General features: G+C 33.4%; 1 protein-coding gene and 1 non-coding gene across 2 annotated transcripts; one reads left to right on the forward strand and one right to left on the reverse strand.

Annotated features, from left to right (window-relative positions):
* Nucleotides 1-524: 524 nt before the first annotated feature.
* Nucleotides 525-1,853, reverse strand: LOC110665911 (receptor-like protein 46). The gene is made up of 3 exons (XM_058150816.1): nt 1,784-1,853; nt 1,096-1,682; nt 525-1,010 (listed from the first exon to the last, which is right to left on the reverse strand). Exons 1-3 carry the CDS (start codon nt 1,851-1,853, stop codon nt 525-527), a joined length of 1,143 nt encoding a protein of 380 aa, XP_058006799.1.
* Nucleotides 1,854-18,304: 16,451 nt separating this feature from the next.
* On the forward strand, nt 18,305-18,411 carry LOC131182681 (small nucleolar RNA R71). Its single transcript, XR_009150942.1, has one exon. It is a non-coding gene; the product is annotated as a small nucleolar RNA R71 (small nucleolar RNA).
* Nucleotides 18,412-25,469: the final 7,058 nt, after the last annotated feature.

Consider the following 25,469-nt stretch of genomic DNA (forward strand, 5'->3'; position numbering starts at 1 on the left):
TTCAAATTTTTCAACCCACCCAAACTGTCAGGAATTTCACATGATATTTGATTGTTAGACAGGTCTAAAAAAGTGCATAGTTGAAGGTTTTATGTGGTAGACCTCACTTTAACTTCTTCAAGAAGACTTCCAAACCACCCAATAATAAATCAGTTTGATTCGCTACAGTACTTGCATTTATCAAATACCTATTTTTAGGAAAGATATTAATTTGATTTAGGACACTTGAAGAGAAACTTGATGAGAAGTCTCGATGATTGATCATCCCAGAAAGATTTCCTAAAGTATGTGGGATTATTCCACTAACGTTATTGCAAGAGAGATCAAGTATTTGAAGAGCACTAAGACTTGACAAATGAATTGGAATTGACCCTTGGAAAGAATTATTTCTAAGATTCAAAACTTGGAGAGAAGACATCTGTGAGATAAAATTTGGGATTTCACCTCCAATGTTGTTGCTATGTAGATCAAGGTATTCCAGCTGGTCGAAATTTGAGAGATTTTGAGGCAAGACATGAGAAAACTCATTTTGGCTTAACACAAGCACTTTTAGGCCCAAAGGAAAAGTCATAGGAACTTGACCAGAGTTTATTAGAGGAAAGATCCATATAAAGCAATGATGAATTTGGTTTAAATATAGGAAATTTATTGCCTGAAAATCTATTGCTTGACAAGTCCAACAAACCAAGTTCAAGCATATTTGAGATGGATGTAGGAATTGGTCCAAAGAAATTGTTACCTGACAACATGAGTATCCTCATTTCAGTGGCTTGACCTATAGTATCTGGCAATAATCCTAACAAGTTATTATTTGAAAGTATGAGGACATATAAAGACTGATATTGAAATATGTGAGGTAGCAGAGAACCTGAAATCTTGTTATTTGATAAGAGCAAACATGAAAGATCTCTTTGAGCTAACCTCTGAGGGAGAGTTCCTTCAAGGTTGTTGTCACTCAAGTCCAATAAAAAAAAGCTCGGTCTGGTTGGAAATCCAAATGGGAATTGGCCCTGAAAGATTGCAAGATCTCAATGATAGTCTATTTAACATGCTTTTCGGTGATATTCTCGCATTTCTCAGAACAAGTTTGTTTACCCCAAGATTCAATTGTGAAAGTGTGTTGAAATCGAACAACCATGTTGGGATCTCACCAGATAACAAATTATCTCTTAAGTCAAGGCATACTAATTGTTCCATCCTTCGAATTGACAGAGGGATCTGTCCAGACAAATAGTTGTTATTTAATAACAGAGTTTCTATCTTGGAGAGGTTGCCAATCTCAGTTGGTAACTCCATGGTGAGAAAATTTTGTCCCAAATCCAAAAGCGTTAACCATTTCCAATGTGAAAGTGATGGTGGAATTGCTTCAGAAATTTTGTTATTGGATAGTGAAAGCCAATGCAAATTAGTGAGATTTCCAATCTGTGTTGGAATCTCTCCATGGATTGAGTTATTATCCAAGTAGAGCCGCTTCAAGTTGGAAAGATTTCCCAAGTTGGTGCCTAATGTCCCTTCAATCAAATTATAACTCATGTCGAGTTCCTCCAGATGCCTTAAAGAAAACAAAGAGGGAGGAATGGAGTCGTTGAAACTATTTCCTTGCATATCAAGTGATACAAGGTTACTTAAATTGGCAAACTTAACTCCCGGGATTTCACCATGTATATTATTTTCAGAGACGTCTAGATATTTGAGCGTTTGCAAGGGAAAAAATGGAGCTAAAACGTCAGACGTCTGGTGAGGAAATGAGATCAGACAAGACCAGTCACCTTTTGCAAAGTACACTCGACTAGTCGCCACTGACAGCAATCATCAGAAGTGGTGTTCCACGTCCCCAATCCATAAAGCTCCATGTTAGAAATGGAGGAAGTAATTCCGAGAAACAGAAATTTGAAATGGAGGGAGGCTTCTTTCTGATATGGAGGGTAACAAAGAGAAGGGGTGATGAAGAGGAAGAAGAAGAACATGAAAAGGGGTTCAAACAAAAGGCTTAGTTGGCCATTCTTGTGTTCATTGCACTTCCTTCTACCAATTCCATGCATACTTGTAATCTTCACTTCTTTACACCTGCCGTTGACTTCACCTTTTTCAAATATCAACTTTACCCATTTAACACTCCAAGGATTTCTTTAATTAATTATTTTAAGCAATATCATAACTCCAGAAAAAAAAAATCAATATTATTATATTTGCAAATTAAATAGACAAATTATTTATTTAACGATGTTATAATGTTTGAAATGATCCTTCCTTTGGTTTCTTATATTTAATTAGAAATAAAATGTTGATAACCTCAATTTAAGAAATAATAAAGATTTTTCCAATTAAAAAAAATTCAAAATTATTGGGACACTCATGCTTTTTTAATCTAAAAAAATTGAAAATTTTAAATTTTAAAAATGAGCTTAATTGGCAAGTGAGTTTGAATCTTGAGATTTAACTATTTGTTATTTTTTTTTTAAATCCCCACATGGATAATTTGTCTTTTTTATCAGAAAAGTGGACCAACTTACAATAAAATAATAAACATGTCAAGAAATAAAGTTGGATGTTCGATCAACAAAAATTAAATATAATTACAGCATTTTTTAATAATTTAGATAAAACTGATAAAATTAGACATTATGAATAAAATTAATTAATAAAAAAATTTGACTTATGTTGGTTCATGTCTTAAACTAATTATTACACTCTTAAAATTTGAATAAAAAAAAATAATAGATATTTAACGAAGATTGATTTAAAATGATATGTAAGAGTTAACTCGTAATATTAATTACTTTAAAATAAAAATAAGAGATAAAAAAGCCTTGCCTTATAGAACAAAACAATAATGTTGTAGGATTTTAAATTAAATTCACAAAGATGTATTGGAATAAAATTGAAATCATGCAAAGTTATTAATTTGGTTTCTATGTAGAGAAATAAGATATCATTAAAAAATTATAGGTTTCTAAAAATTTTGATAATTTTGTTTGAACAGCTAAAACCAATTAATGTTGAAGGATTTTAAATTAAAATCCCAATTTTTCAATACATTTTTTAACTTCATTTTTCAACTGATCCGTGGCGGCTTAATTGCTACAGTTACTTCAATAGATTTTCTTAAGGAAATGAATTAGTGAGAAAAGAATAATGTTTCTTCAATCGATTTTCTAAAGTTTGATGGAAATTAAGAAAATCAATTTTCCAAGGATGGGTTATTGACTGGAAGATGCAAGGTGTTCTTTTATAATAGCGTACAAAAGGGTTGGCGAAGAGCACAAACATTGCATTAACATTAAATTCAGAGAGAGTGTTGCTTAAATTACATTTTAATTCATTATTAATATGAATTTATATATAAAATTATGTTATTTTACATATCAAAATAACTAATCAATATTACAATACAAATATTTAATTACCCTTTTAATTTTATATTATATTTATCCAATGTGAAATAATATTCCCAACAGGTAATTACGGGTCATAGGAATTTATTATATTAATTTAAATTTAAAATAATATTAATCTAATTGAAGCTTTATAAACAAAAAATTAAATAAAATAAAAAGAAGTTGCAATGCAATTAGGGGTGTGCAAACGATCGGTTTGGTTATGAACCGAACCGAACCGATAAAATCAAAAACCGAAAATCAAAAATTTTAAAAACCGAACCAAATCAATAAATATCAGTTCGGTTCGGTTTTAAACTGATCAAACTGAAATTTATAAATTGAGCATTTGATTTCCAACTGGGTTGGGTTCGGTTTTAAACCGATCAAACCTAAATCTTAGGGTTTGGTTCGGTTTTCTTTGATTTCTTATATATATATATATATTAATAATTTTGGTTCGGGATTCGGTTTTTTTTTTTTATAAAAATAACCGAACCGAACCGAACTGATTAACCGAAATTATCAAAAATTATAAATTGAACCGAACTGATTGAATTTTAAAACCAAACCGATTGAACTGAATTGACTCGGTTCGGTTCGATTTTTCGGTTTAAATCGAAAACTGCTCTCCTCTAAATGCAATTATTGGAAAAACAGTTGTTAAGATTGGCTTTTACATGCAGTGCTTATCACTTCGGTATGCTAATATAAAAAGTATTGCATATTATTAAAGTTGTATTCTTATATGGTGCTTATATGGTGTCTCTTTTAATGAAATAAGAGTTTTCTTAAAGATGGAATAGAATGGGTAAAAGTTAAAATATTTAAGATTTAATTGATAATTTTTTTAGTATGGATAGAATTGTAAAAATTTAAAAAGTACAAAAATTTTTTTAGCAATTATCCCTTCTTATTATTAGTAATGGAAAATACAGTTTTTTTTTTTATTTTAATTTAAAGTATTTACTTCTTGACGCAATGGTCTATGATTTACTTTGGCTGTTGAGGTCTTGCGTCCTCTTTGTGTTGACTCTACTTGAGATCCCGTCTAAGAATTTAATGGTGAAGCCAAGCAGAATGCACCCATGTAATGGGTTAAAGTTTTTGCCTGTAAACCCATGCAATGGGTTTTAATTTTTGCCACTAAACCCATGCAATGGGTTAGAATGTTTGCAATTTTTGCCAGTAAACCCATGCAACTGGTTAGAATTTTTGCCAGTCGGGGAGAGAGATGCCGGGTCTCAAAAAGAAAGCTAAAACTAGAGAGGAAATATCTCTCTCTAAAAATTAGAGAGAGAAAAAAAAAATAGCTAATATAAAAGAATTAACAAAATGATGGTTAAGTTTTAGTTTAATCGTTCTTAAAATTATAGCTTCATAAATTTAAGTTTAAAACTACAGTCCATTTTAAAAATAAATACGTGATTTATTAATAAATTTCTTATTAATTTCTGCTTTACCATTTAAATTTTATTATATATATAAATTTTATTATAAAATCATTTGAATAAAATTCAACTAATTAATATAAATGAATTGAATTTTAATGAAAGAATTACTTAAACAGATTGAATAAAAATAGTAATTGAATAAAAATAACAACTTTAAGCATATGGAAGGCAATATTAAGCCAATAATTGGAAGACTTTCACGTTAAATACATATAACTTTGCAATTTTTTTTTTTTTTTAAATTTGGCAAATCATTAATAAGAATAATAAGTCTAACATAATCTTTTCATAGGAGAAAAAAAAACAATATAGACAATTAAAATCTTCTGTTTAGAGATAATCTAGATATAGTAAAATAATATTTCGGATAGTAACTGGTCTTTTTTATTTTGAACGACCAAATAAATCTTATGCAATACTACTATTTCACGAATCTATTACTTCTATTATCCGCAAAAGAGATTCAATGGAGTAATAGATTGCCCTACTAAGTTCTATTGATAGAAATCATTATCTGTACCTGAAGATTCAAAGGCTCTAACTAAAAGAAATCAACGATCTACACTGTATTTCAAATTGTCAAAGAGCCCATTCAAATACTGTAAAAAAATAAACAAAACTTCACTAAGGGAGAAAACAAAACCCCAATAATTGGGAGAAAAGGATCCCAATATTGGGAATAGAACCTCATATATGTTCCTAACGGATATAAATTTGAAGAGAGAAATCTAGATCTATTCCAAATGAACACATATATGAGAGTTCACTAAAAAAAATATAAAATAAATAAAACAATAAAAGAAAAAAGATCTAGCAGTAGTCATTGGTGAGAAACTCATTGGTGGCCACACAAAAAAGAGATCTAAAAGAGAAAAGAAAAAGAGGAGATGAGAGGAGGAGAGGATATGTCTATTATAAAACTTTTGAGTTAAGACTAATATAATTTTTTTCATCATTCAGTAAGCCAAGTTGTCTTTTCAAACAAATTTAATTATAGAGATATAAAACTATTCTTAGAGTTTTCAATTGCAAGTTTAAACTTTTAAATTGAGTGATACCTTGAAAAAATTATATCACACTGTTTTAAATTTAATTGAAATCGTAGTCAATAATATAATGCGAAGAAGTTTTCACATTTGTTATCTTAGACTCTATTTGTTTCGTAAAAAATAACTTATATATTGATATAGCTTCTCAAAAAAAAAAAAAATATATATATATATATATATATATATATATATATATATATATATATATATATATAATTAATCTAATAACTCGGGTTTTTGAATAGCTCATGAGCCTAATCATATTTAATGGTTTAACCATTAGATTCATTCAATCGGTTCAACCATTTGATGTGGCCCAACCGCAAGTGCACGGGTCGTACAAGTAATATATAAAAGATATCGTTCCCACGAGGAGTTGTGTTAATGATTGAATTTTTGATATAAAAGTTGACTAAATTGAAGTATTTTTGAAATTAAAGTAATGGATCGATGGGTATTGAGAATGTGAAATCTATATGTGCAAAATTAATATTCTATTCAACAATGTATTAATTAAACTAAAATTTATCAAATTGAAATAAGCAAGTTCAAATATGGCAAGATTTAAAATGGCAAGCAATTAAATTCAAATGAAAATTAGCAATGATAAAAAGGCGATTCCGGAGTTCGGGATTTCATATTCGAGCTATTTTGGGATTTTAAATTGGTTATCCAATCTTATGAAACTTATGGGTTTTAAGGAGATTAATTCTTAAATCCTTTGAATTCCCTTTCGAGTAAGACAAAGAGTTCCTTAATCAAACTAATCCTACTTTCGTGGAGTTAGAATTAATTAAGACCCATTAAGTTCTTTAATTAATCTGTGAATCCTCTTAATCCTTAGCCTATTTGTAGGTCTAAGTTAATTAAGTCCAATTTCTTGATTATCTATCGCAGGGCCTTCTCCTTTCGGTGCTTCAACCATGGATTAAGAACATCACTTAATGGGATCCTACACTAAGCATGTCATTAAGCACACAAGAAATGAATAAAACTCATTAAGACCACAAAATATGGATTACCCAATCAAAATCCACAAAATATCTCAAATATTACAACCCTTACTCTAGAATCAAAATAAAACTACTCACTATCCATAATGTTTGCAAGAAATTCTAAGTTTATATGGAAATAAAGCTTTAATCTAAGCTAAGAAACAAGAAACTAAACACTAGAACTGTAGAAAAATGTAAGGAAAGAAAGAAATCTGCAAATCTTGGTTGAAAATGGTGTGGAAGGTGAAAGTGACTCCTCAAATTCTGCCTCTCTTCTCCTTTCTTTTTCTGCTCCTTCGTCTCCCCTTTAAAATGGGAAAATGAGACTATTTATAGCATTTTTCTGACATGGAGCCCTAAAATGGTATGTTCTAGGAGGAATTATCTAAGGGAATCTTCTGCCAGCTCATTAATGAACTCTTTATGGGACTGCATAAGTTATGCAGTCCCTTATGCAGTTTTCGGCTGATTCTGGTTCACTTATGTGAAACTGCATGACTTGGTGCATAGGTTATGCACAATTCCGTGAGAGTGCATAAGGGAGGCGTGAATGTGCATAAGCTATGCAGTCTCCTTATGCACATTTCGGTTGGTTCTGGAACAGTGATTTTTTCTTCTTATGCAGATCTGCATAGCTTATGCGGCAAGTTATGCACAATTTGGTCAATGCATATTTCAGCTTGAAAACTTGTTTTTGACATCTTTGGCTGTAGAAGGCACTCCTCAATAGCAAAATTTCTCTTCAGTCCTTCAAAAATACCATTTTTCCTACAAAACAAAGTAAAAATTACAAATTAATCCAAAATCGACAATTATGAAAAACTAACTAATTAACTAATGAAATTAGCTAAAAATAACTAATAATAGAATAAAATGGCTATGAAATTAAACCTAAATGATTATGCAAAATGTATGCATCAAATACCCCCAAACTCAAACTTTTGCTTGTCCTCAAGCAAACTTTAAAATGTGATGCAAAATTTTTAGGGGTGCCTTATCCAAAGAGCTATGAAAATCACCTATTAAAGCAACTTAACACCCCTTTAGCCATACTAGCAATCCATATACCCATCCTTCAAAATGCAAAGAATCTAATGCTTATCCAAGCTTTCACCGCTTAGCCATCAAGTCAATTATCATTCAAAATCCCCAAACCAACCAATCAAAAGAGAGAGACATGCTCAAAAGGAATTCTAGAACAATCAATAGTCAAAGTGTCTCTATATAGAATGATGGAATTAAATGAATGAATGGATAATTTTCCAATCCCATAGGCAAATTCCCTACTCCTATCTCCACTAATGTAGCAAATACTATCAAGAGATCAAAGGTCTTTTTAGGGATGTAATGGGGCCATGGGGTTCAAAAAATGAGGCTAAGAAGAAAAATGGGTAAAAAGGATTCAAAGCATGAGAATATTTTCAATCTTGACAACATAAGGTACATTTCTTATTTTATTATACTTTTTTTTCTTTTTCTCTCTTTTTTTTTTTATATATATATATGGAGGAGAGAAATACACAATGAGAATTGTCAAATGCTAGCATAGTTTACAAAACACATAAAAATGGAGGGACATTTTGATACTTTAAACTTGTATCTTGCATTTTCTTTTTGATGAGTGTCCCTAAAATTGCCACCCCCAAACTCATTCCTTTTAATACTTTGGGTGGATTTCTTTCAATTTGAATGACAATAGTGAAAAGCACATATACTAGCACTTTTACAAGATGATAAGCATTTCTTCTCCCTTTTATTGTATTTTTTTTCCTTTTTTTTTATTTTTTATGTACCTAATATTATGAATAATTATTCTCATGAAAAGGGTTGGAGTATTTGGTTCATTGGCTAGGTAGCAACAAGGGTTTCAAGGAAAATCAGGAATAAAAAGGCTCAAAGGGGTTTGCAAGGGTCAGATTTAATTAGGAAAAGGGCCAAAGGTTTAAAATAAGAAGGTTTAAATCAAAGAATGCCTAATCATCTCTCTTTTCAAGTATAAGCTGGTATTTTGCCTTGAAAGGTTTAGAAAATTTGTTCTAGGATTGGTGAGACATCATTTGACTACCTTATATCCAATAACTCCCTCTAAGCATTCCAATCTCCAAAGGACTAGTTGGGTGGCTTTTTGGCTAAGAAGATATAGGCAAGGGATAGACACTTCAAAACCTTGCACCTCTTAGGAAACTTTCAATCCACAAACCCCAACTAAAAGGTGAGTCAAATCACTCTCATAGTCACATTTTCAATACTCAAGGGATTTGGCAAAAGATTTTAATGCATGGTGCATGATTCCTAAAATGAGTAATGTATTAACTAAATGGAGGAAGCCTATTTGTCTATTTGTGTGCAATGTGATGTATAATGTGTATGTAAATGTGTAATGTGTGTGTATGTATGGATGTATATGTAAAATATTTACAATATATGTAAATGGAATGGGATGAGATGCTCCTATACTCAAAATGTGAAAAATAAAGCCAAAAATCAAAATGTGCACCCCCAAACTCAAAATTGGACATTGTCCTCAATGTCTCAAGTAGTAGATAACCAAAACTCAAAGCAAATAATATTGACCAGGAATTGTAAAAATTAAGAGCAAAAAGAAAGAGTTACCAGGTATGGAGCAGAGGAGAATTCAAGATATAAAGGGATGCATAAGAAGCTGCACAGGTTATGCAGAGTAAGGTGCTGTCCAGAACATATGCATAAGTAGGGTGCATAAGCCGTGCGGTTCTGCATGAGTGGCAATAAGAGGTGCACAGGCTATGCAGGACATTTGCATAAGGGAATTGCAGCCTGTGCAGTTCTGCATAAGTAGCAGAAAGGGTTGCACAGGCTATGCAAAATATTTGCATAAGGAAATTCATAGCCTGTGCAGTGTATACAAAAGCTGCTACATGATGATTAGCAAGGGGAAATGTACAACTAGCAGTAGAAGCATTGAAATATATACAGAGTATGGGCAAATATATACAAAAGGGCAATCAAAGAAAATTGATGGAATAGCTATCTAATAAAACTTCAAGAAAAACAGAATTTAAAACAAACTAATTCAAAACAAATAAACATAATTCAAAACAAACTATAAATGTTTGAACATATTTACAAAGGAAAAGTCCTACAAGTTTGAACAAAAGTAAACAAAAACTAATCTAGTTCTATTGTTTTGCCCTTATCCAAAGATGTTGCTAAGGGGCTGGTAGCTGCTGGTTGCTGTCGAAATGATGGTGCTGGAGGAGGTGATGGAGGTGGAGGTGGCATTCCCAGAAAAAGCATAATGTGCTTCACCATCTCCTTCAACTCTTTCTGCTTGTCCCTAGTTTCCATGACAAGGTCAAATAGGTGATCATGACGATCCTTAAGAGTATCAAGACCAGTGTCAAGCTTCCTATCCACAAAGTATATATCATCACTAAGCCTTTCAAGATAGGTGAATAAGGCTTTAGTGTTGAATGCAGGAGGGGTTGTGGATGAGGAGGGTTCAGCTGTAGGAGGTGTAGGGTGAGCAGAAGCTGCTGGGGTCTCCTGTGCAGATGGAGGGGGTGGGGTAGGTTCAGAAGAGTGCTGTGGGACTGATGGGAAAGGTTGGGCTTCTGGTTGTGCAATGGGCTCAGTTTCTGCTGCAGGTTGTGCAATGTCAGAATGTGGTAAACTGAACCCTGTTTTGGATAGGTGTGCAGTATCAAAATATAAGGTGTCCACAAGTGCTGGTATTGGGTGCTCTTCAGGATTAAAACCAAAATGCTTAGCTATAACTATTATGAGCCCACCCAGGACAATGTCACCTATGGATTTAGTGGCAATATGCAAGACATGCTCACAAAGAAATAACCAGGAGAAACCTTGACCTTGTGAAATGCACACCATAACATAAATAATTCAGATTTCCCCACAGCACCAGAACTAGTCCCTCTGCCCAAAATAGTGCTAGCAATCAATCTATGAATAAACCTAAGTGCAGGGTCAAGGATTTGAGAGGTTTTTGATCTGCTAGCAGAGAAAGTCTGAGGTTGGTTTGTGATGATTCTCCAGAATTGTGCAGCATTCCAAATACCCTTGTTTGCTACCTCTACTCCAGTATGTGGCACTCGAAATAACCCATCAATTGCAAAACCAAAAATGCTATGAAATTGGTCCAATGACAGCTCTCTATTTTGCCCCAAACATCTAAATTTCATAATTGGCTTATGGTCTACATCATGCAATTTGAGGGTAGCAGAGAATGAAGAAATAAACTCCAAAACTAGAGTTGGATAAACTATCTCCTGCTTATGCACAAATTCCATCCAACCCATACCATCAAGATATGCAACTACATTGTCAAATAAACCAAGAGATTGTAGAGAATCGGCAGAAATATACCTAGTGGGTTGTACCCTCCTATCCTTGAGTCTCTTAAAAGCTGCCTTTTGAATTGTATCAGGAAGAGGCCAAGGTAGCTTTGATACCTGTGAAGCTACTGAAATTGGCTTTTTGCTGGAAGAGGGTATGGAGGCTAGAGTTTTTGGCTTTTTGGGTGGTGGTTCCGACAATGGGGTGGGTGGTTCTTTGCATTTGGATAGAGGAGGGGCAGAGGACATGGGTCGCACAGATTTCGACCGGATTTTTTGTTTGTACGTGGTTGTGGGAGGTGGTGGGGGTGTCGCTTGTGGAGGGGAATCGGGATTTGGAGGTATCGTTGACAATGGCGAGACCTCGAGAGGAGAAGCTGGACGGGAATGGGGAGGCGACTCCATTGCCGATGGAGAAGATGGAAGAGATGAGGGGGAAAGAAAATATGCACGAAGAGATTAGGGTTTAGGAGGTGGAAATACGAGTGGAGAAGAAGGGGAGGGGAAGGGTTATGCGGGAATGAGGATCGTGAGAGGAGAAAGACAGTGAACAGGGATATCGGGTGAAGGTGGGAAAAAAAAATTGCCGAAAAGAAAAATTTGATTTAAACGGGTTTTGTAAAAACTGCATAAGGGGAAAGTGAATGTGCATAGCTTATGCACTAGCTTATGCAAGTTTCGCCCTGTTTTGAAGTTCAGAAAAATATGTCATGCAGAAGTGCATAAATCATGCACTCTGCTTATGCAGGTCTCGGCAACTTTTGAAATTTGGGGAGTGAAGTCATGCGGGTGTGCATAAGTCATGCACTTCCCTTATGCACCTCTCGGCAGATTTGGTTTTTTTCAGAGAATCGGGTCATGCAGAAGTGCATAGGTCATGCACTCTGCTCATGCAGACTTCGGCAACTTTTGGAATTTGGGTTGGTGGTCATGCAGGTGTGCATAAGCTATGCACTCTGCTTATGCACTCTTTGGTGGGTTTTGAGATTCAGAGTGTGAGGTCATGCAGAAGTGCATAAGCTATGCACTCTGCTTATGCATGTCTCGGCAGCTTTTGGAATTCAGAGTCTTTGGTTATGCAGAAGTGCATAAGTCATGCACTCTGCTTATGCACCCCTCAGCAAGTTTTGGAATTTTGGGTTTCTGGTTATGCAGAAGTGCATAAGTCATGCACTCTGCTTATGCACCCCTCGGCAGGTTTGGAGATTCAGAGCTTTTGGTCATGCGAAAGTGCATAAGTCATGCACCCTCCTTATGCAGACTTCGGCAGAGAGAGAAAATGAGGAATTTGAAGTTATGCAAATGTGCATAAGTCATGCACTCACCTTATGCAAGTTTTGACAGATATGAAATTTGACAAAATGAGGTTATGCAGAATTGCATAGGTTATGCACTCTCCTTATGCACTTGCAATAAAGGTGAAAAATGGCAAGAATTGTGGTTATGCAGGATTGCATAAGCTATGCAGTTGCTTATGCACAATTCATCAAGATTGAAATTGCAATGGAAAATGATTTGCAAGGGTGAAAAATACCCTAGAATGAAGAAATATAACTCCATGAAGCATAAACCATGAGAAATTTTCACCAAAAACACATCAATACATACAAAATCCATCAAAATTTCATCACACAAGCATGTAAAAGTAAATCCTGCATAAAAGGCATTTGTGACCCATGCCATTTTGACTCAAATTCTGCAAATCAACATTTAGCACATTAAAAACTCAATAAAATCTGCATAAAGTTGCATCTATCCACAAATGATGAAATGAACTCTCCAAGTTATGCCAAGAGAATGCAATATTGTCCACCTTGAATTCCACAACCCAAATAATTTCAAAACTACAAAGATGACCAACTTACCACCATATTAGCATTAAAAGCACATATACTTAAAAGTCACACACCCAACCTCACCAAAAACACAAGCTATTTGCTGCAGACACCCTTTTTGCTGCAGATTTCATTTTTCCTCTGCATAAACCAGATTGCAGCTCCTGCACAGGTTATGCAGCAAAAACCAATCAGTTTTTGGGAGAGTTTGAAGGACAAAATTTTCAAGTTAAGAATCACTTCCCAAACAGTTCACCAGCCTTTCTTCATTGAAATACATCTACAAGGGATAAGATTTAACAATGTCAAAAATTGAGTTTGGGGAGATTTAAGATAAAAACTAAAGCAATGAAAATAAAGGTAAATCAGCAAAAGCAAAATAAAAGGACTTGGGATGCCTCCCAAGAGGGCTAATTTATAGTCCTTAGCTGGACTCTTTATGAATTTCACTGAAAAGAGGTGAGGGATTAGAGAGCTTGTAACAGCTTGCTCCCTTTATTGGGTCTCCAGATATGTAATGTTTCAATCTATGCCCATTGACCTTAAAATTTCCAGATTTTTCACTCCAAATTTCAATTGCTCCATAAGGGAAAACTTTAGAAACTCTATATGGACCAGTCCACCTTGACTTGAGTTTTCCAGGGAACAATTTCAATCTTAAGTTGAACAATAAAACTAAATCACCTTCTTTGAATTCTTTTTTCCTAAGATGCTTATCATGCCAAACTTTAGTTCTTTCTTTGTAAATACGGGCACTTTCATAAGCATCCATCCTCAGTTCCTCAAGTTCATTAAGTTGCAATAGTCTCTTTTCACCAGCTTGCTTAAGATCAAAATTCAAGGTCTGAATGGCCCAATATGCTCTATGTTCTAGCTCCACAGGTAAATGACAAGACTTACCATACACCAACCTAAAGGGAGTAGTTCCTATAGGGGTTTTATAAGCAGTCCTATATGCCCATAAAGCATCATCTAGTTTGATAGACCAATCTTTCCGAGAATTGTTCACTGTTTTCTCCAAAATATGCTTGAGCTCCCTGTTAGAAATTTCAACTTGTCCTGAAGTTTGAGGGTGGTATGGGGTAGCTATCTTGTGCACTACACCATACTTCCTCATTAAGCTCTCAAATTGCTTATTACAAAAATGTGAACCACCATCACTAATTATAGCCCTAGGAGCTCCAAATCTGCTCAAGACAAATTTCTTCAAAAATTTCATTACCACTTTAACATCATTAGTTGGAGTTGCAATAGCTTCCACCCACTTTGACACATAGTCAACCCCAACTAAGATGTATCTATTACCATATGAAGGAGGGAATGGCCCCATAAAATCTATTCCCCAAACATCAAATAATTCCACTTCAAGAATATTATTTAGGGGCATTTGATCTCTTTTTGACAAATTTCCACTCCTTTGACATTTATCACAATCCAACACAAATTTCCTCACATCCTTAAAAAGATTTGGCCAAAAGAAACCAGCTTGCAAAATTTTACTAGCTGTTTTAGAGATTCCAAAATGTCCTCCATAATCAGAAGCATGCCAATGATGCATAATACTCTGTGTCTCCTCTTCAGGAATACATCTCCTTATTAAACCATCACAGCATCTCCTAAAGAGTAAAGGGTCATCCCATCTATAAAACTTCACCTCATGTAAAAACTTTTTCTTTTGTTGCCATGTCATTCCTAGGGGTAAAACTCCACAAGATAGATAATTCACAATGTCTGCATACCAAGGTAGTTTAGCAACAAGAGAGAAAAGTTGTTCATCCAAGAAAAAATCATCAATAGGGATTTCATCCAATTCTTCATCATCCAATTTCAACCTACTAAGATTATCAGCAACTACATTTTCAGCTCCCTTCTTATCTCTAATCTCCAAATCAAACTCTTGTAACATCAGAATCCACCTAATGAGCCTAGGTTTAGCCTCCTTTTTACAGAGCAAATACCTGATGGCTGCATGATCTGAAAATATAACCACCTTTGAGTCAATAATGTAAGGTCTGAATTTTTCCAATGCAAAGATAATTGCTAAAAATTCCTTTTCAGTTATTGCATAATTTGTTTGAGCCTCATCCAGTGTTCTACTAGCATAATAAATAGCATAAGCCTTTTTGTCCTTTCTTTGACCAAGAACAGCCCCAATTGCATAGTTGCTAGCATCACACATAATTTCAAAAGGTAGGCTCCAATCAGGTGGTTGCATGATTGGTGCAGTGATAAGGGCTTGCTTCAACCTGCAAAAGGCATCCAAACACTCTTGGTCAAATACAAATGGTGTGTCATTACTTAACAAATTAGACAAAGGTTTGGCTATTTTAGAAAAATCCTTGATAAAGCGTCTGTAGAACCCGGCATGTCCTAGAAAACTTCGAATTCCCTTGACATTGGTAGGAGGAGCCATCTTCTCTATCACTTCAACCTTGGCTTTATCAACCTCTATTCCTCTGTTAGACACCAAATGTCCAAGCACTATCCCTTCCTGAACCATGAAATGACACTTTTCCCAGTTTAACACAAGGTCGATTCGCACATCACGCAAAACTTTAGAAAGGTTAGCCAAGCATATGTCAAATGAAGATCCATAAACAGAAAAATCGTCCATGAAAACTTCCATTATGTCTTCAATGAAATCTGAGAAGATTGCCATCATGCACCTTTGAAAAGTGGCCGGTGCATTACACAGCCCAAATGGCATCCTCCTATAAGCAAAGGTTCCATATGGACAAGTAAAAGTGGTTTTCTCTTGATCATTTGGATGGATAGGGATTTGAAAAAAACCTGAGTATCCATCTAAATAGCAAAAATAAGAATGCCTAGCCAATCTTTCTAACATCTGATCAATGAAGGGAAGTGGAAAATGATCTTTTCTAGTGGCAACATTTAATTTTCTGTAATCTATGCACATTCGCCAACTAGTCACTGCATTCGTGGGAATTAATTCATTATTTTCATTTTTGACCACCGTCATTCCACCCTTTTTGGAACAACATGTACCGGGCTCACCCAAGTCTTATGCGAGATAGGGTATATGATCCCTGCATCAAGCAACTTCAAAATTTCCTTTTTAACAACTTCTTTCATATTTGGGTTCAACCTCCTCTGATGTTCAATAGATGGCTTACAATTTTCTTCCAAAATGATTCTATGCATGCAAAAGTGTGGGCTTATTCCCTTAATGTCATCTATGGTGTATCCTAAGACTTTCCTAAATTGTCTCAACACTCTTAACAACTTATCAGCCTCTAAGGTACTCAAGTTTGCATTTACAATTACTGGATAAGTGTTATTAGTGCTAAGAAATTCATACCTGAGCTGAGAAGGAAGTTGCTTAAGTTCTACCTTAGGTGCATCTTCTTCCTTGAATGATGGTTGCTTAGATTCTGCTTTTTCCTTTTGTGTGAGTTGAAAAACTGGAGCAGAAATGAATGGTGGACTACCCTCTAAGTGTTGAGCATATGCAGCCACATGAGGGTTGTCATAGTCTATGCCTCCTCCATGAACCAAGCAATTTTCAAGTGGATCTTCTGGATATTTCTTTCTGAAATGTTCTTCAACCAGCTCATCAATAATATCAACTCTCAAGCAAGTATCAGCTTCAGAATGATGCTTCTTCATAGTGTTATTAATATTGAAAACCAATTGCTCTTCACCAACCCTAAGAGTCAGCTTTTCTCCCTTAACATCAATCAATGCTCCTGCTGTAGCTAGAAAGGGTCTTCCCAAGATGATTGGGATATTAGAATCTTCCTCCATGTCCAAGATGACAAAGTCAACAGGTATATAGAACTTTCCAACCTTCAGAGGCACATTCTCCAAAATCCCTTCAGGATACTTAATTGATCTGTCAGCTAACTGAAGAGAAATGTGGGTTGGCTTAAGATCTCCCATATTGAGCTTTTCATAAATGGAGAGGGGCATAAGGCTAACACTAGCCCCTAGATCACATAAAGCTTTTATAGAACATGATTCCCCAATGTGGCATGGAATTGAAAAACTCCCTGGATCCTTGAGCTTTGGGAGAAGTTTCCTTTGAAGGATAGCACTACATTCTTCTGTCAAAGCTACAGTCTCATGGTCTTCAAGTTTCCTCTTGTTTGAGAGAATTTCTTTCAAGAATTTGGCATAAGAGGGCATTTGTGAAAGAGCATAAACAAACGGCACATTTATGTAAAGCTTCTTCAAAACCTCTAAGAACTTCCCAAATTGCTTATCAAGCTTGGCTTTGTGAAATCTTTGTGGAAAGGGAAGTTGTGGCTTGTAGGGCTCAGGAGGTATATACTTCTCTTCCTTTTCTTCAATTTCCTCTTTACATTTTTCTGCATTCTCTTGTTTTTCACTCTCATCAGTTCCTTTCTCATTTTCTCTCTTCTCACTGTTTTCACTCTTCTCATCATTTATAACTTTCCCACTTCTTAAAGTAATAGCTTGACACTGCTCTCTTGGGTTTTCTGGTTGACTTGGAAGTTTTCCAAAAGACTTGGTACTTGAAGAAGATGCTTGTTGTGCAATCTGATTTTCCAGCATTCTATTATGTGTTTGCACTTGTTCTAGCCTTGCTTTCATCTCTCTCATCTCCTCATCATGCTTATTTTGGTTAGCAAGAATCTGTTGCAATAAAGCTTCAGTGGTAGAACTTTGTTCTTGCTGTTTTGGTGGAGGATTCATATTTTTCTGCTGAAAATAAGGCAATGGTTGCCTATTTTGCTGATACGGAGTTCCTTGTTGCTGTTGTGGTTGAAAATTCTGATTTTGAGCTTGATTTTGCTGATTTCCCCATGAAAAGTTGGGATGATTCCTCCAATTTGGATTATAAGTTTGAGAATAAGAATTCCCCATTTGCTTGTTTCCATAATTACCAACATATGCTGCTTGTTCTCCATAATCTACTCCACAGCTGGTAGTTCCTTCTGCATAAGCCACTTGTTGTGAACTTCCAGATGATGATGTTGAACTAACCAACATACTCAAGTCTTCCATCTTCTTAGCCAAGACATTTGTAAGTGCATCAAATTTTGCATTAATCATGTTGAATGGATCAAGATCATACATTCCAGCAGCTTGCCTCCTTTGAGTTGGAGCTGGTCCTCTTGGACTACTCCAAAGATGAGTATTCTTTGCAATTTTCTCCAATAGCTCATAAGCTTCATCTTCATGCTTCATAATAAATTCTCCTCCTGTTTGAGCATCAATAATCCCTCTGATTGCAGGAGTGACATTTGTGTAGAAATTTTGGTTTATCATCCATTTTGGAATGGCATGATGTGGGCATTGTCTCTCTAATTCTTTCCATCTCATCCATGACTCATATAGAGTTTCATCCTCTCTTGGTCTAAAAGCTGTCATTTGATTCCTCAATTCTTGAGTTTTTCCAGGTGGAAAATATTGTGCAAGAAATGCATCAGTGAGTTGCTCCCAATTTGTAATGGAGTTGTGAGGTAAAGAATCAAGCCAATCCAATGCTCTATCTTTCAAAGAGAATGGGAATAGCTTTAGTCTTGCTGCATCATCAGATACTCCAGGTTGTTTTTGCATGTCACAGATCATAGCAAACTTCTTAAGATGAGTATGTGGATTTTCAGAAGGATGCCCTCCAAATTGAGAATTCTGAATCATTTGAAGGACTCCAAAATCCATCTTGTAACTATTTGCATCAATTCTTGGTCTTGCTATGCTCTCTCTCAAGTTATCAAAACGAGGAAAAGCATGATCCATCATACTTCCCCTAGGCAGATTAGCATTTACAACTTCTTCACCATGGGCTGCATTTTCATTGTTTCGATCATTTCCAGCATTACCAACACCAATTCTAATTCTTTCATCAGCCATGCCTGCTTCTAATTCAGTTTCTCTCAATGCTTCTTTTCTTTTTCTGGTTTCTTTCTTGTTGGCTTTACAAAATTTCTCAATTTCAGGATTGAACAATAAGGATGTGTCACTTGTGCTTCTAGCTCTTCTCATAAAAGGTTAAAAGTACCTGAAAAAGAACAAACAAACACAAAATGAAAAGATAACAGAAATAAAACTAAAAACAACTAAAATAATCAAGAATTCAATCTTAAACAAACAACTCCCCGGCAACGACGCCAAAAACTTGATGTGGCCCAACCGCAAGTGCACGGGTCGTACAAGTAATATAGAAAAGATATCGTTCCCACGAGGAGTTGTGTTAATGATTGAATTTTTGATATAAAAGTTGACTAAATTGAAGTATTTTTGAAATTAAAGTAATGGATCGATGGGTATTGAGAATGTGAAATCTATATGTGCAAAATTAATATTCTATTCAACAATGTATTAATTAAACTAAAATTTCATCAAATTGAAATAAGCAAGTTCAAATATGGCAAGATTTAAAATGGCAAGCAATTAAATTCAAATGAAAATTAGCAATGATAAAAAGGCGATTCCGGAGTTCGGGATTTCATATTCGAGTTATTTTGGGATTTTAAATTGGTTATCCAATCTTATGAAACTTATGGGTTTTAAGGAGATTAATTCTTAAATCCTTTGAATTCCCTTTCGAGTAAGACAAAGAGTTCCTTAATCAAACTAATCCTACTTTCGTGGAGTTAGAATTAATTAAGACCCATTAAGTTCTTTAATTAATCTGTGAATCCTCTTAATCCTTAGCCTATTTGTAGGTCTAAGTTAATTAAGTCCAATTTCTTGATTATCTATCACAGGGCCTTCTCCTTTCGGTGCTTCAACCATGGATTAAGAACATCACTTAATGGGATCCTACACTAAGCATGTCATTAAGCACACAAGAAATGAATAAAACTCATTAAGACCACAAAATATGGATTACCCAATCAAAATCCACAAAATATCTCAAATATTACAACCCTTACTCCAGAATCAAAATAAAACTACTCACTATCCATAATGTTTGCAAGAAATTCTAAGTTTATATGGAAATAAAGCTTTAATCTAAGCTAAGAAAAAAGAAACTAAACACTAGAAATGTAGAAAAATGTAAGGAAAGAAAGAAATCTGCAAATCTTGGTTGAAAATGGTGTGGAAGGTGAAAGTGACTCCTCAAATTCTGCCTCTCTTCTCCTTTCTTTTTCTGCTCCTTCGTCTCCCCTCTAAAATGGGAAAATGAGACTATTTATAGCATTTTTCTGACATGGAGCCCTAAAATGGTATGTTCTAGGAGGAATTATCTGAGGGAATCTTCTGCCAGCTCATTAATGAACTCTTTATGGGACTGCATAAGTGGGCTGCATAAGTTATGCAGTCCCTTATGCAGTTTTCGGCTGATTCTGGTTCACTTATGCGAAACTGCATGACTTGGTGCATAGGTTATGCACAATTCCGTGAGAGTGCATAAGGGAGGCGTGAATGTGCATAAGCTATGCAGTCTCCTTATGCACATTTCGGTTGGTTCTGGAACAGTGATTTTTTCTCCTTATGCAGATCTGCATAGCTTATGCGGCAAGTTATGCACAATTTGGTCAATGCATATTTCAGCTTGAAAACTTATTTTTGACATCTTTGGCTGTAGAAGGCACTCCTCAATAGTAAAATTTATCTTCAGTCCTTCAAAAACACCATTTTTCCTACAAAACAAAGTAAAAATTACAAATTAATCCAAAATCGACAATTATGAAAAACTAACTAATTAACTAATGAAATTAGCTAAAAATAACTAATAATAGAATAAAATGGCTGTGAAATTAAACCTAAATGATTATGCAAAATGTATGCATCACCATTGTAAGACTTACTCAATAAAAAGAAAGAATCTAGATTAAAGATAAGTAATCTTGGTGAAATTGCTAAATATAATAATACCTATAATTATATACTATAAATAAAAATATAATACTATAATTATGCTAGCTAATAATATCCATATAATTGCAGAGTTAACTTACTATAACTAACTATTGTCTATATCCTATATAAAGAGATTAGATCATCTATGGAGGTACGTACTTTCTTTCTAATTTATCTAATACACTATTCTCTCATACTAGCTCTAACTTGAGTGTTAGAGGGTCCTCACCAAGTCTATATCCAGTGGACTTCTGACCTATTTATTTTTTATTTAGCAAGTCCATACTCATAAGAAATTTTCAAGGATCGCAATACTGGCGCCGTATGTGGGAAATGACACAAAAAGTTGTGTCTCTCTCTTTCTACACTAAAAGAGGATGGCTTGTAGTTTGCGACAACCAAGCCAGAAAATTATATCATCACTATTCAAGATTTTTCAAAAATAATATGAGGTTTGTCTATTATTTCCTTATTCAATCAAGTGAAATTGGAAATAAATAAATATATATATATATATATATATATATATATATATATATATATATATATATATATATATATATATATATATCAAACACTTAATCTGGTATGTCCATCAGGTATCCTTATACAATTAGAATTATGATTTGTTTTTAATTAAAGTAAATATCAATTAATATCGGGCTATATTAAAGGAATTGATTTTGACCCATTTAATTTTTTAAATTCATGGGCAAAACCTTACATTCTCCCACTTGGCACGATAATCAAGTAATATAAACTTTAATAGTATAAACATTAAGCACGCATGAAATAAACAAATCTTTTTTCCATAATGTACTTCACAATTACCTTCCTATAATAAATTATTAAGTGTGGGTTATGGCGATTGTATATTATTTAATCACATATTCCATTTCATATACCACAATACTAGCAACTTACCATAGTAGATTCGTAATAGATATATGTATATCACATCATGGTCCATAATAATGTTTTAAAAATACTTTTCTTGTTATTATTCACTCAAAATATTATGTGTACACAATCATGAGAAATATGAAATACTTTAATGTATGTCAGAAACACATAATGAGCTCAAAGTGTCAAAGCCCATATATTATTCGTTAATACAACCAAGACCTATTATAGAAAAATATTCTTTAAATGTCTTAGGTTGTGAACCCTTAATTAACGGATATGCTATCATGAGATGAACACTATTATATTCAATAGATACTCTTCATTTCTGAACTTCCTCTTTAATGACAAAATACTTTAATTCCATATATTTAGTACCTTTGAAATATTTGTCGTTTATGGAGAAAATAATGCTATGGAATTATCACAATAAATTCTCAGTGACTTGCTAATGGTGTCAACTACCTCATGTTGTAAGATAAAATTCCACAATCATAATGCATGAATTATAATTTCGAAACATGCCACAAATTTTGCTTTCATAATGGATGAATCAATGATAGACTATTTTTGGCATTTTTCCGTGATACTGTTCCTTCAGCTAATAGGAATAGGTAGCCAAAATATACTTTTACTGTCAACATATCCCACGAAATCTGAATATGAGATCCAACCACTTTTAAATGATTTGATCTTCTATAATTGAGCATGAAATCTTTAGTTCATTGCAGATACCATAAAACTTTCTTTGCAGCTTTCTAATGATCAATTCTAGGATAAGAAATTATACAGGTCTGAGCATACATCAATTAAATTGCCAACAACCAAAACATAAGGAATTGGTTCCTTTTCTTTACATTCACATCATTTATTGGACATTGGTTGAGACTAAATTTGTCCCATTTCTGCATGGGAACAATTCTTACTGAACATTTAAGCATATTAAATCTCTCTAGAGTTCTATCAAAATAGGCTTTCTAACACAGTCTTAACAATTCTTATGATCTATCACAAAAAATTTCTATTAGAATTGCAAAGGATACCTCTCCTATATATTTCATTTCAAAATTCTTTGATAGAAAATATTTAGTCTCACGTAATATGCCCAAATCATTTGCAGCAAGTAAGTTAAGAAAATAAATACACTTCCACTAATCTTAAAATATATACATCAAACAATGAATTTTTTTTTTAAATCAAAAGACTTTATGGTATCATTGAACTTAATATACCATTGGTGAGAAGCTTACTTAAGTCTACATATTGATTTCTTAAATTTATACACTATATGGCCTTTTCCTTTAACTGAGAAATCTTTAGGTTGGTCTATATAAACTTCCTCTTTAAGTTCTCCATTTAGAAAGGTTGTTTTTACATTAATTTAGTGTAACTCTAAATCATAATGAGCCACCAATGCTATAATAATTCTTAATCAATCTAATTCTTTAAAACTAGTGAGAAAGTCTCTTTATAGTCTTGGTAACAAGTCTTATTTTATATCATTCAATATTGCCATTAGAGTTGCGCTTGGTCTTAAGGCCCATTAATGCCCAACTGGTTTAGATCATTTAGGGAATTCAACGAGATCGCATGCTTTATATTTTGTTCCATCGATTTGAACTCATCTTTCATGGCATCTAACCACTTGTCAAACTCAATACTTTCCTATGGCTTAAGAAAATGAAACTGAATCATTATTGATTCCATATATCAAAATCTAACTCTTCCAGGTAAACCATACAATCATCATTAATTACCAATCTCTTTTCTCTTTAAGATCTTCTTAATGGCATTTATTGTGGTTCACCTTCATCAGTTCTTTATAGGTTAGCTTCTTTTAGGGTGTATTTCATCATCATATTATGTAGCATTACTAGAACATTTAACAAAATGCTAGAACAACACGTGGAGTAGAGGTTGATATAGAAACATTAATAGGAATAGAAAAATCAACTTTAATTTCCTGTATATCCACATCCGATCTCTGAATACTCCCACTAACTTCATCATTCTTCATCATTCTTTAAGGAATCTAGCATTACCAGTTTCCACAATTCTCGGACTGTGATTTAGAATATAAAATCTATACCATTTTGATTTCTTTGAATGACCTATAAAGTATCCACTTATCATTCGAGAATCTAATTTCTTTTCATTTGGTTTATAAATACTTGCTTTCGCTTAATAACCCAAACATGCAGGTATCTTAAACTAAGTTTCTTTTCAGTCCACAATTCATAAGGTGTTTTGAGATTGCCTTACTAGGAATCCTATTTAACAAGTACATAGCGGTTTTAAGTGTATACATTCACAAAGATATAGGTAAAGAAGAGTTACTCATCATACTCCTAACCATATACATTAAAGTCCAATTTTGCCTTTTAGCCACCTCATTTTATTGAGGCATACTTGGCATAGTATACTGTACATATATGCCACGACTTTCTAAGAACTTTATAAATGGACTAGGACATATTGCCCTAATTCATTATATTTCTCATAGTATTCACCACCTCTATCTAAACTTACTATTTTTGCCTTTCTATCTAATTACCTTTCAACCTCATTTATGTATATTTCAAGTACATCTATTGATTGAAATTTTTCATTAAATATATCCATAACATGAACGATCATCAATAAAGATGATAGAGTATTTTTTTTTCCACTAAAAGATGGAGCATCAAAAGGCCGATATATATTAGTGCATATTATTTCAAGAACCTTACTACTTCTTGTGGCTTCTTTCTTATTGTGTTTGGTTTGCTTTTCCTTTAATGCAATCCACACACATCAAGATCAGTAATATCTATACTTAGTAGAATCTTATTCTTTATTGACCTTTCTAATCTTTGTTTGGATATGTGACCCAAACGCTTATGTCACAAGAAAATAGATTTCTCATTCAGTCTACTATGCTTATTTCCAATATTGCTATAAGTGACAGGTAAGGATTCAAGAAAATTATCATATAGTTTCAATCTACATAAACTATCAGCAAGAATTCCAGAAACAATAATAGAATTATTATTTATTATTAAATAAACTGAAACACTCATATTCAAACTTAAAATTAAACTTAAATTAATCAAGTTTTGAAACAAAAATGACATTATGAGAAATTGAAGGCACATAGAGGGTTTATAATATGTTTATTTTTTAATTTTAATAAAAATGACCAAACTGCCCTTATCTTTATTTTTAATTTGAAAATAATTAATCCCTAAGGTTTTATTTTTTTTTAGTAATTTAGTTATGGGATTTTATTTTATTAATAATTTAGTCCCTGTATTTTTAAAATGTAGTCCCATTTAATTAAAAAATTTTAAATTTAAATTATTAAAATATGGATTAATTACTTTAAGATCCTTAAAAATTTTGGTTAATTACAAAATCATCCATACACAAATTATATTGTTATATATGTAAATGCAAATTGTTATTAAAATAAAACTTCAAAGACTAAATTATTTTCACATTGAAAATAGAACTAAAAACATTTTGGCATTTGTGCTAAATTTAATAGGGAATTAACTGTAATTTTAGCAGTACGGATTAACTTGTAGGTTTATTAAAATGTGAATAACTAAATTACTTGATTTTTAAAACTACAAGGACTAATTTGTAGGGTTAACCAAATTTCAGATACTAAATTGCCAATAAAATAAAATCTCAGGAATTAAATTTTTTTTTTCAGATTGAAAATAGAGATAAGTGTATTTTGGTCATTT

This window comes from Hevea brasiliensis, chromosome 8, assembly GCF_030052815.1.
Source record: "Hevea brasiliensis isolate MT/VB/25A 57/8 chromosome 8, ASM3005281v1, whole genome shotgun sequence".
NCBI classification, from domain to species: Eukaryota; Viridiplantae; Streptophyta; class Magnoliopsida; order Malpighiales; family Euphorbiaceae; genus Hevea; species Hevea brasiliensis.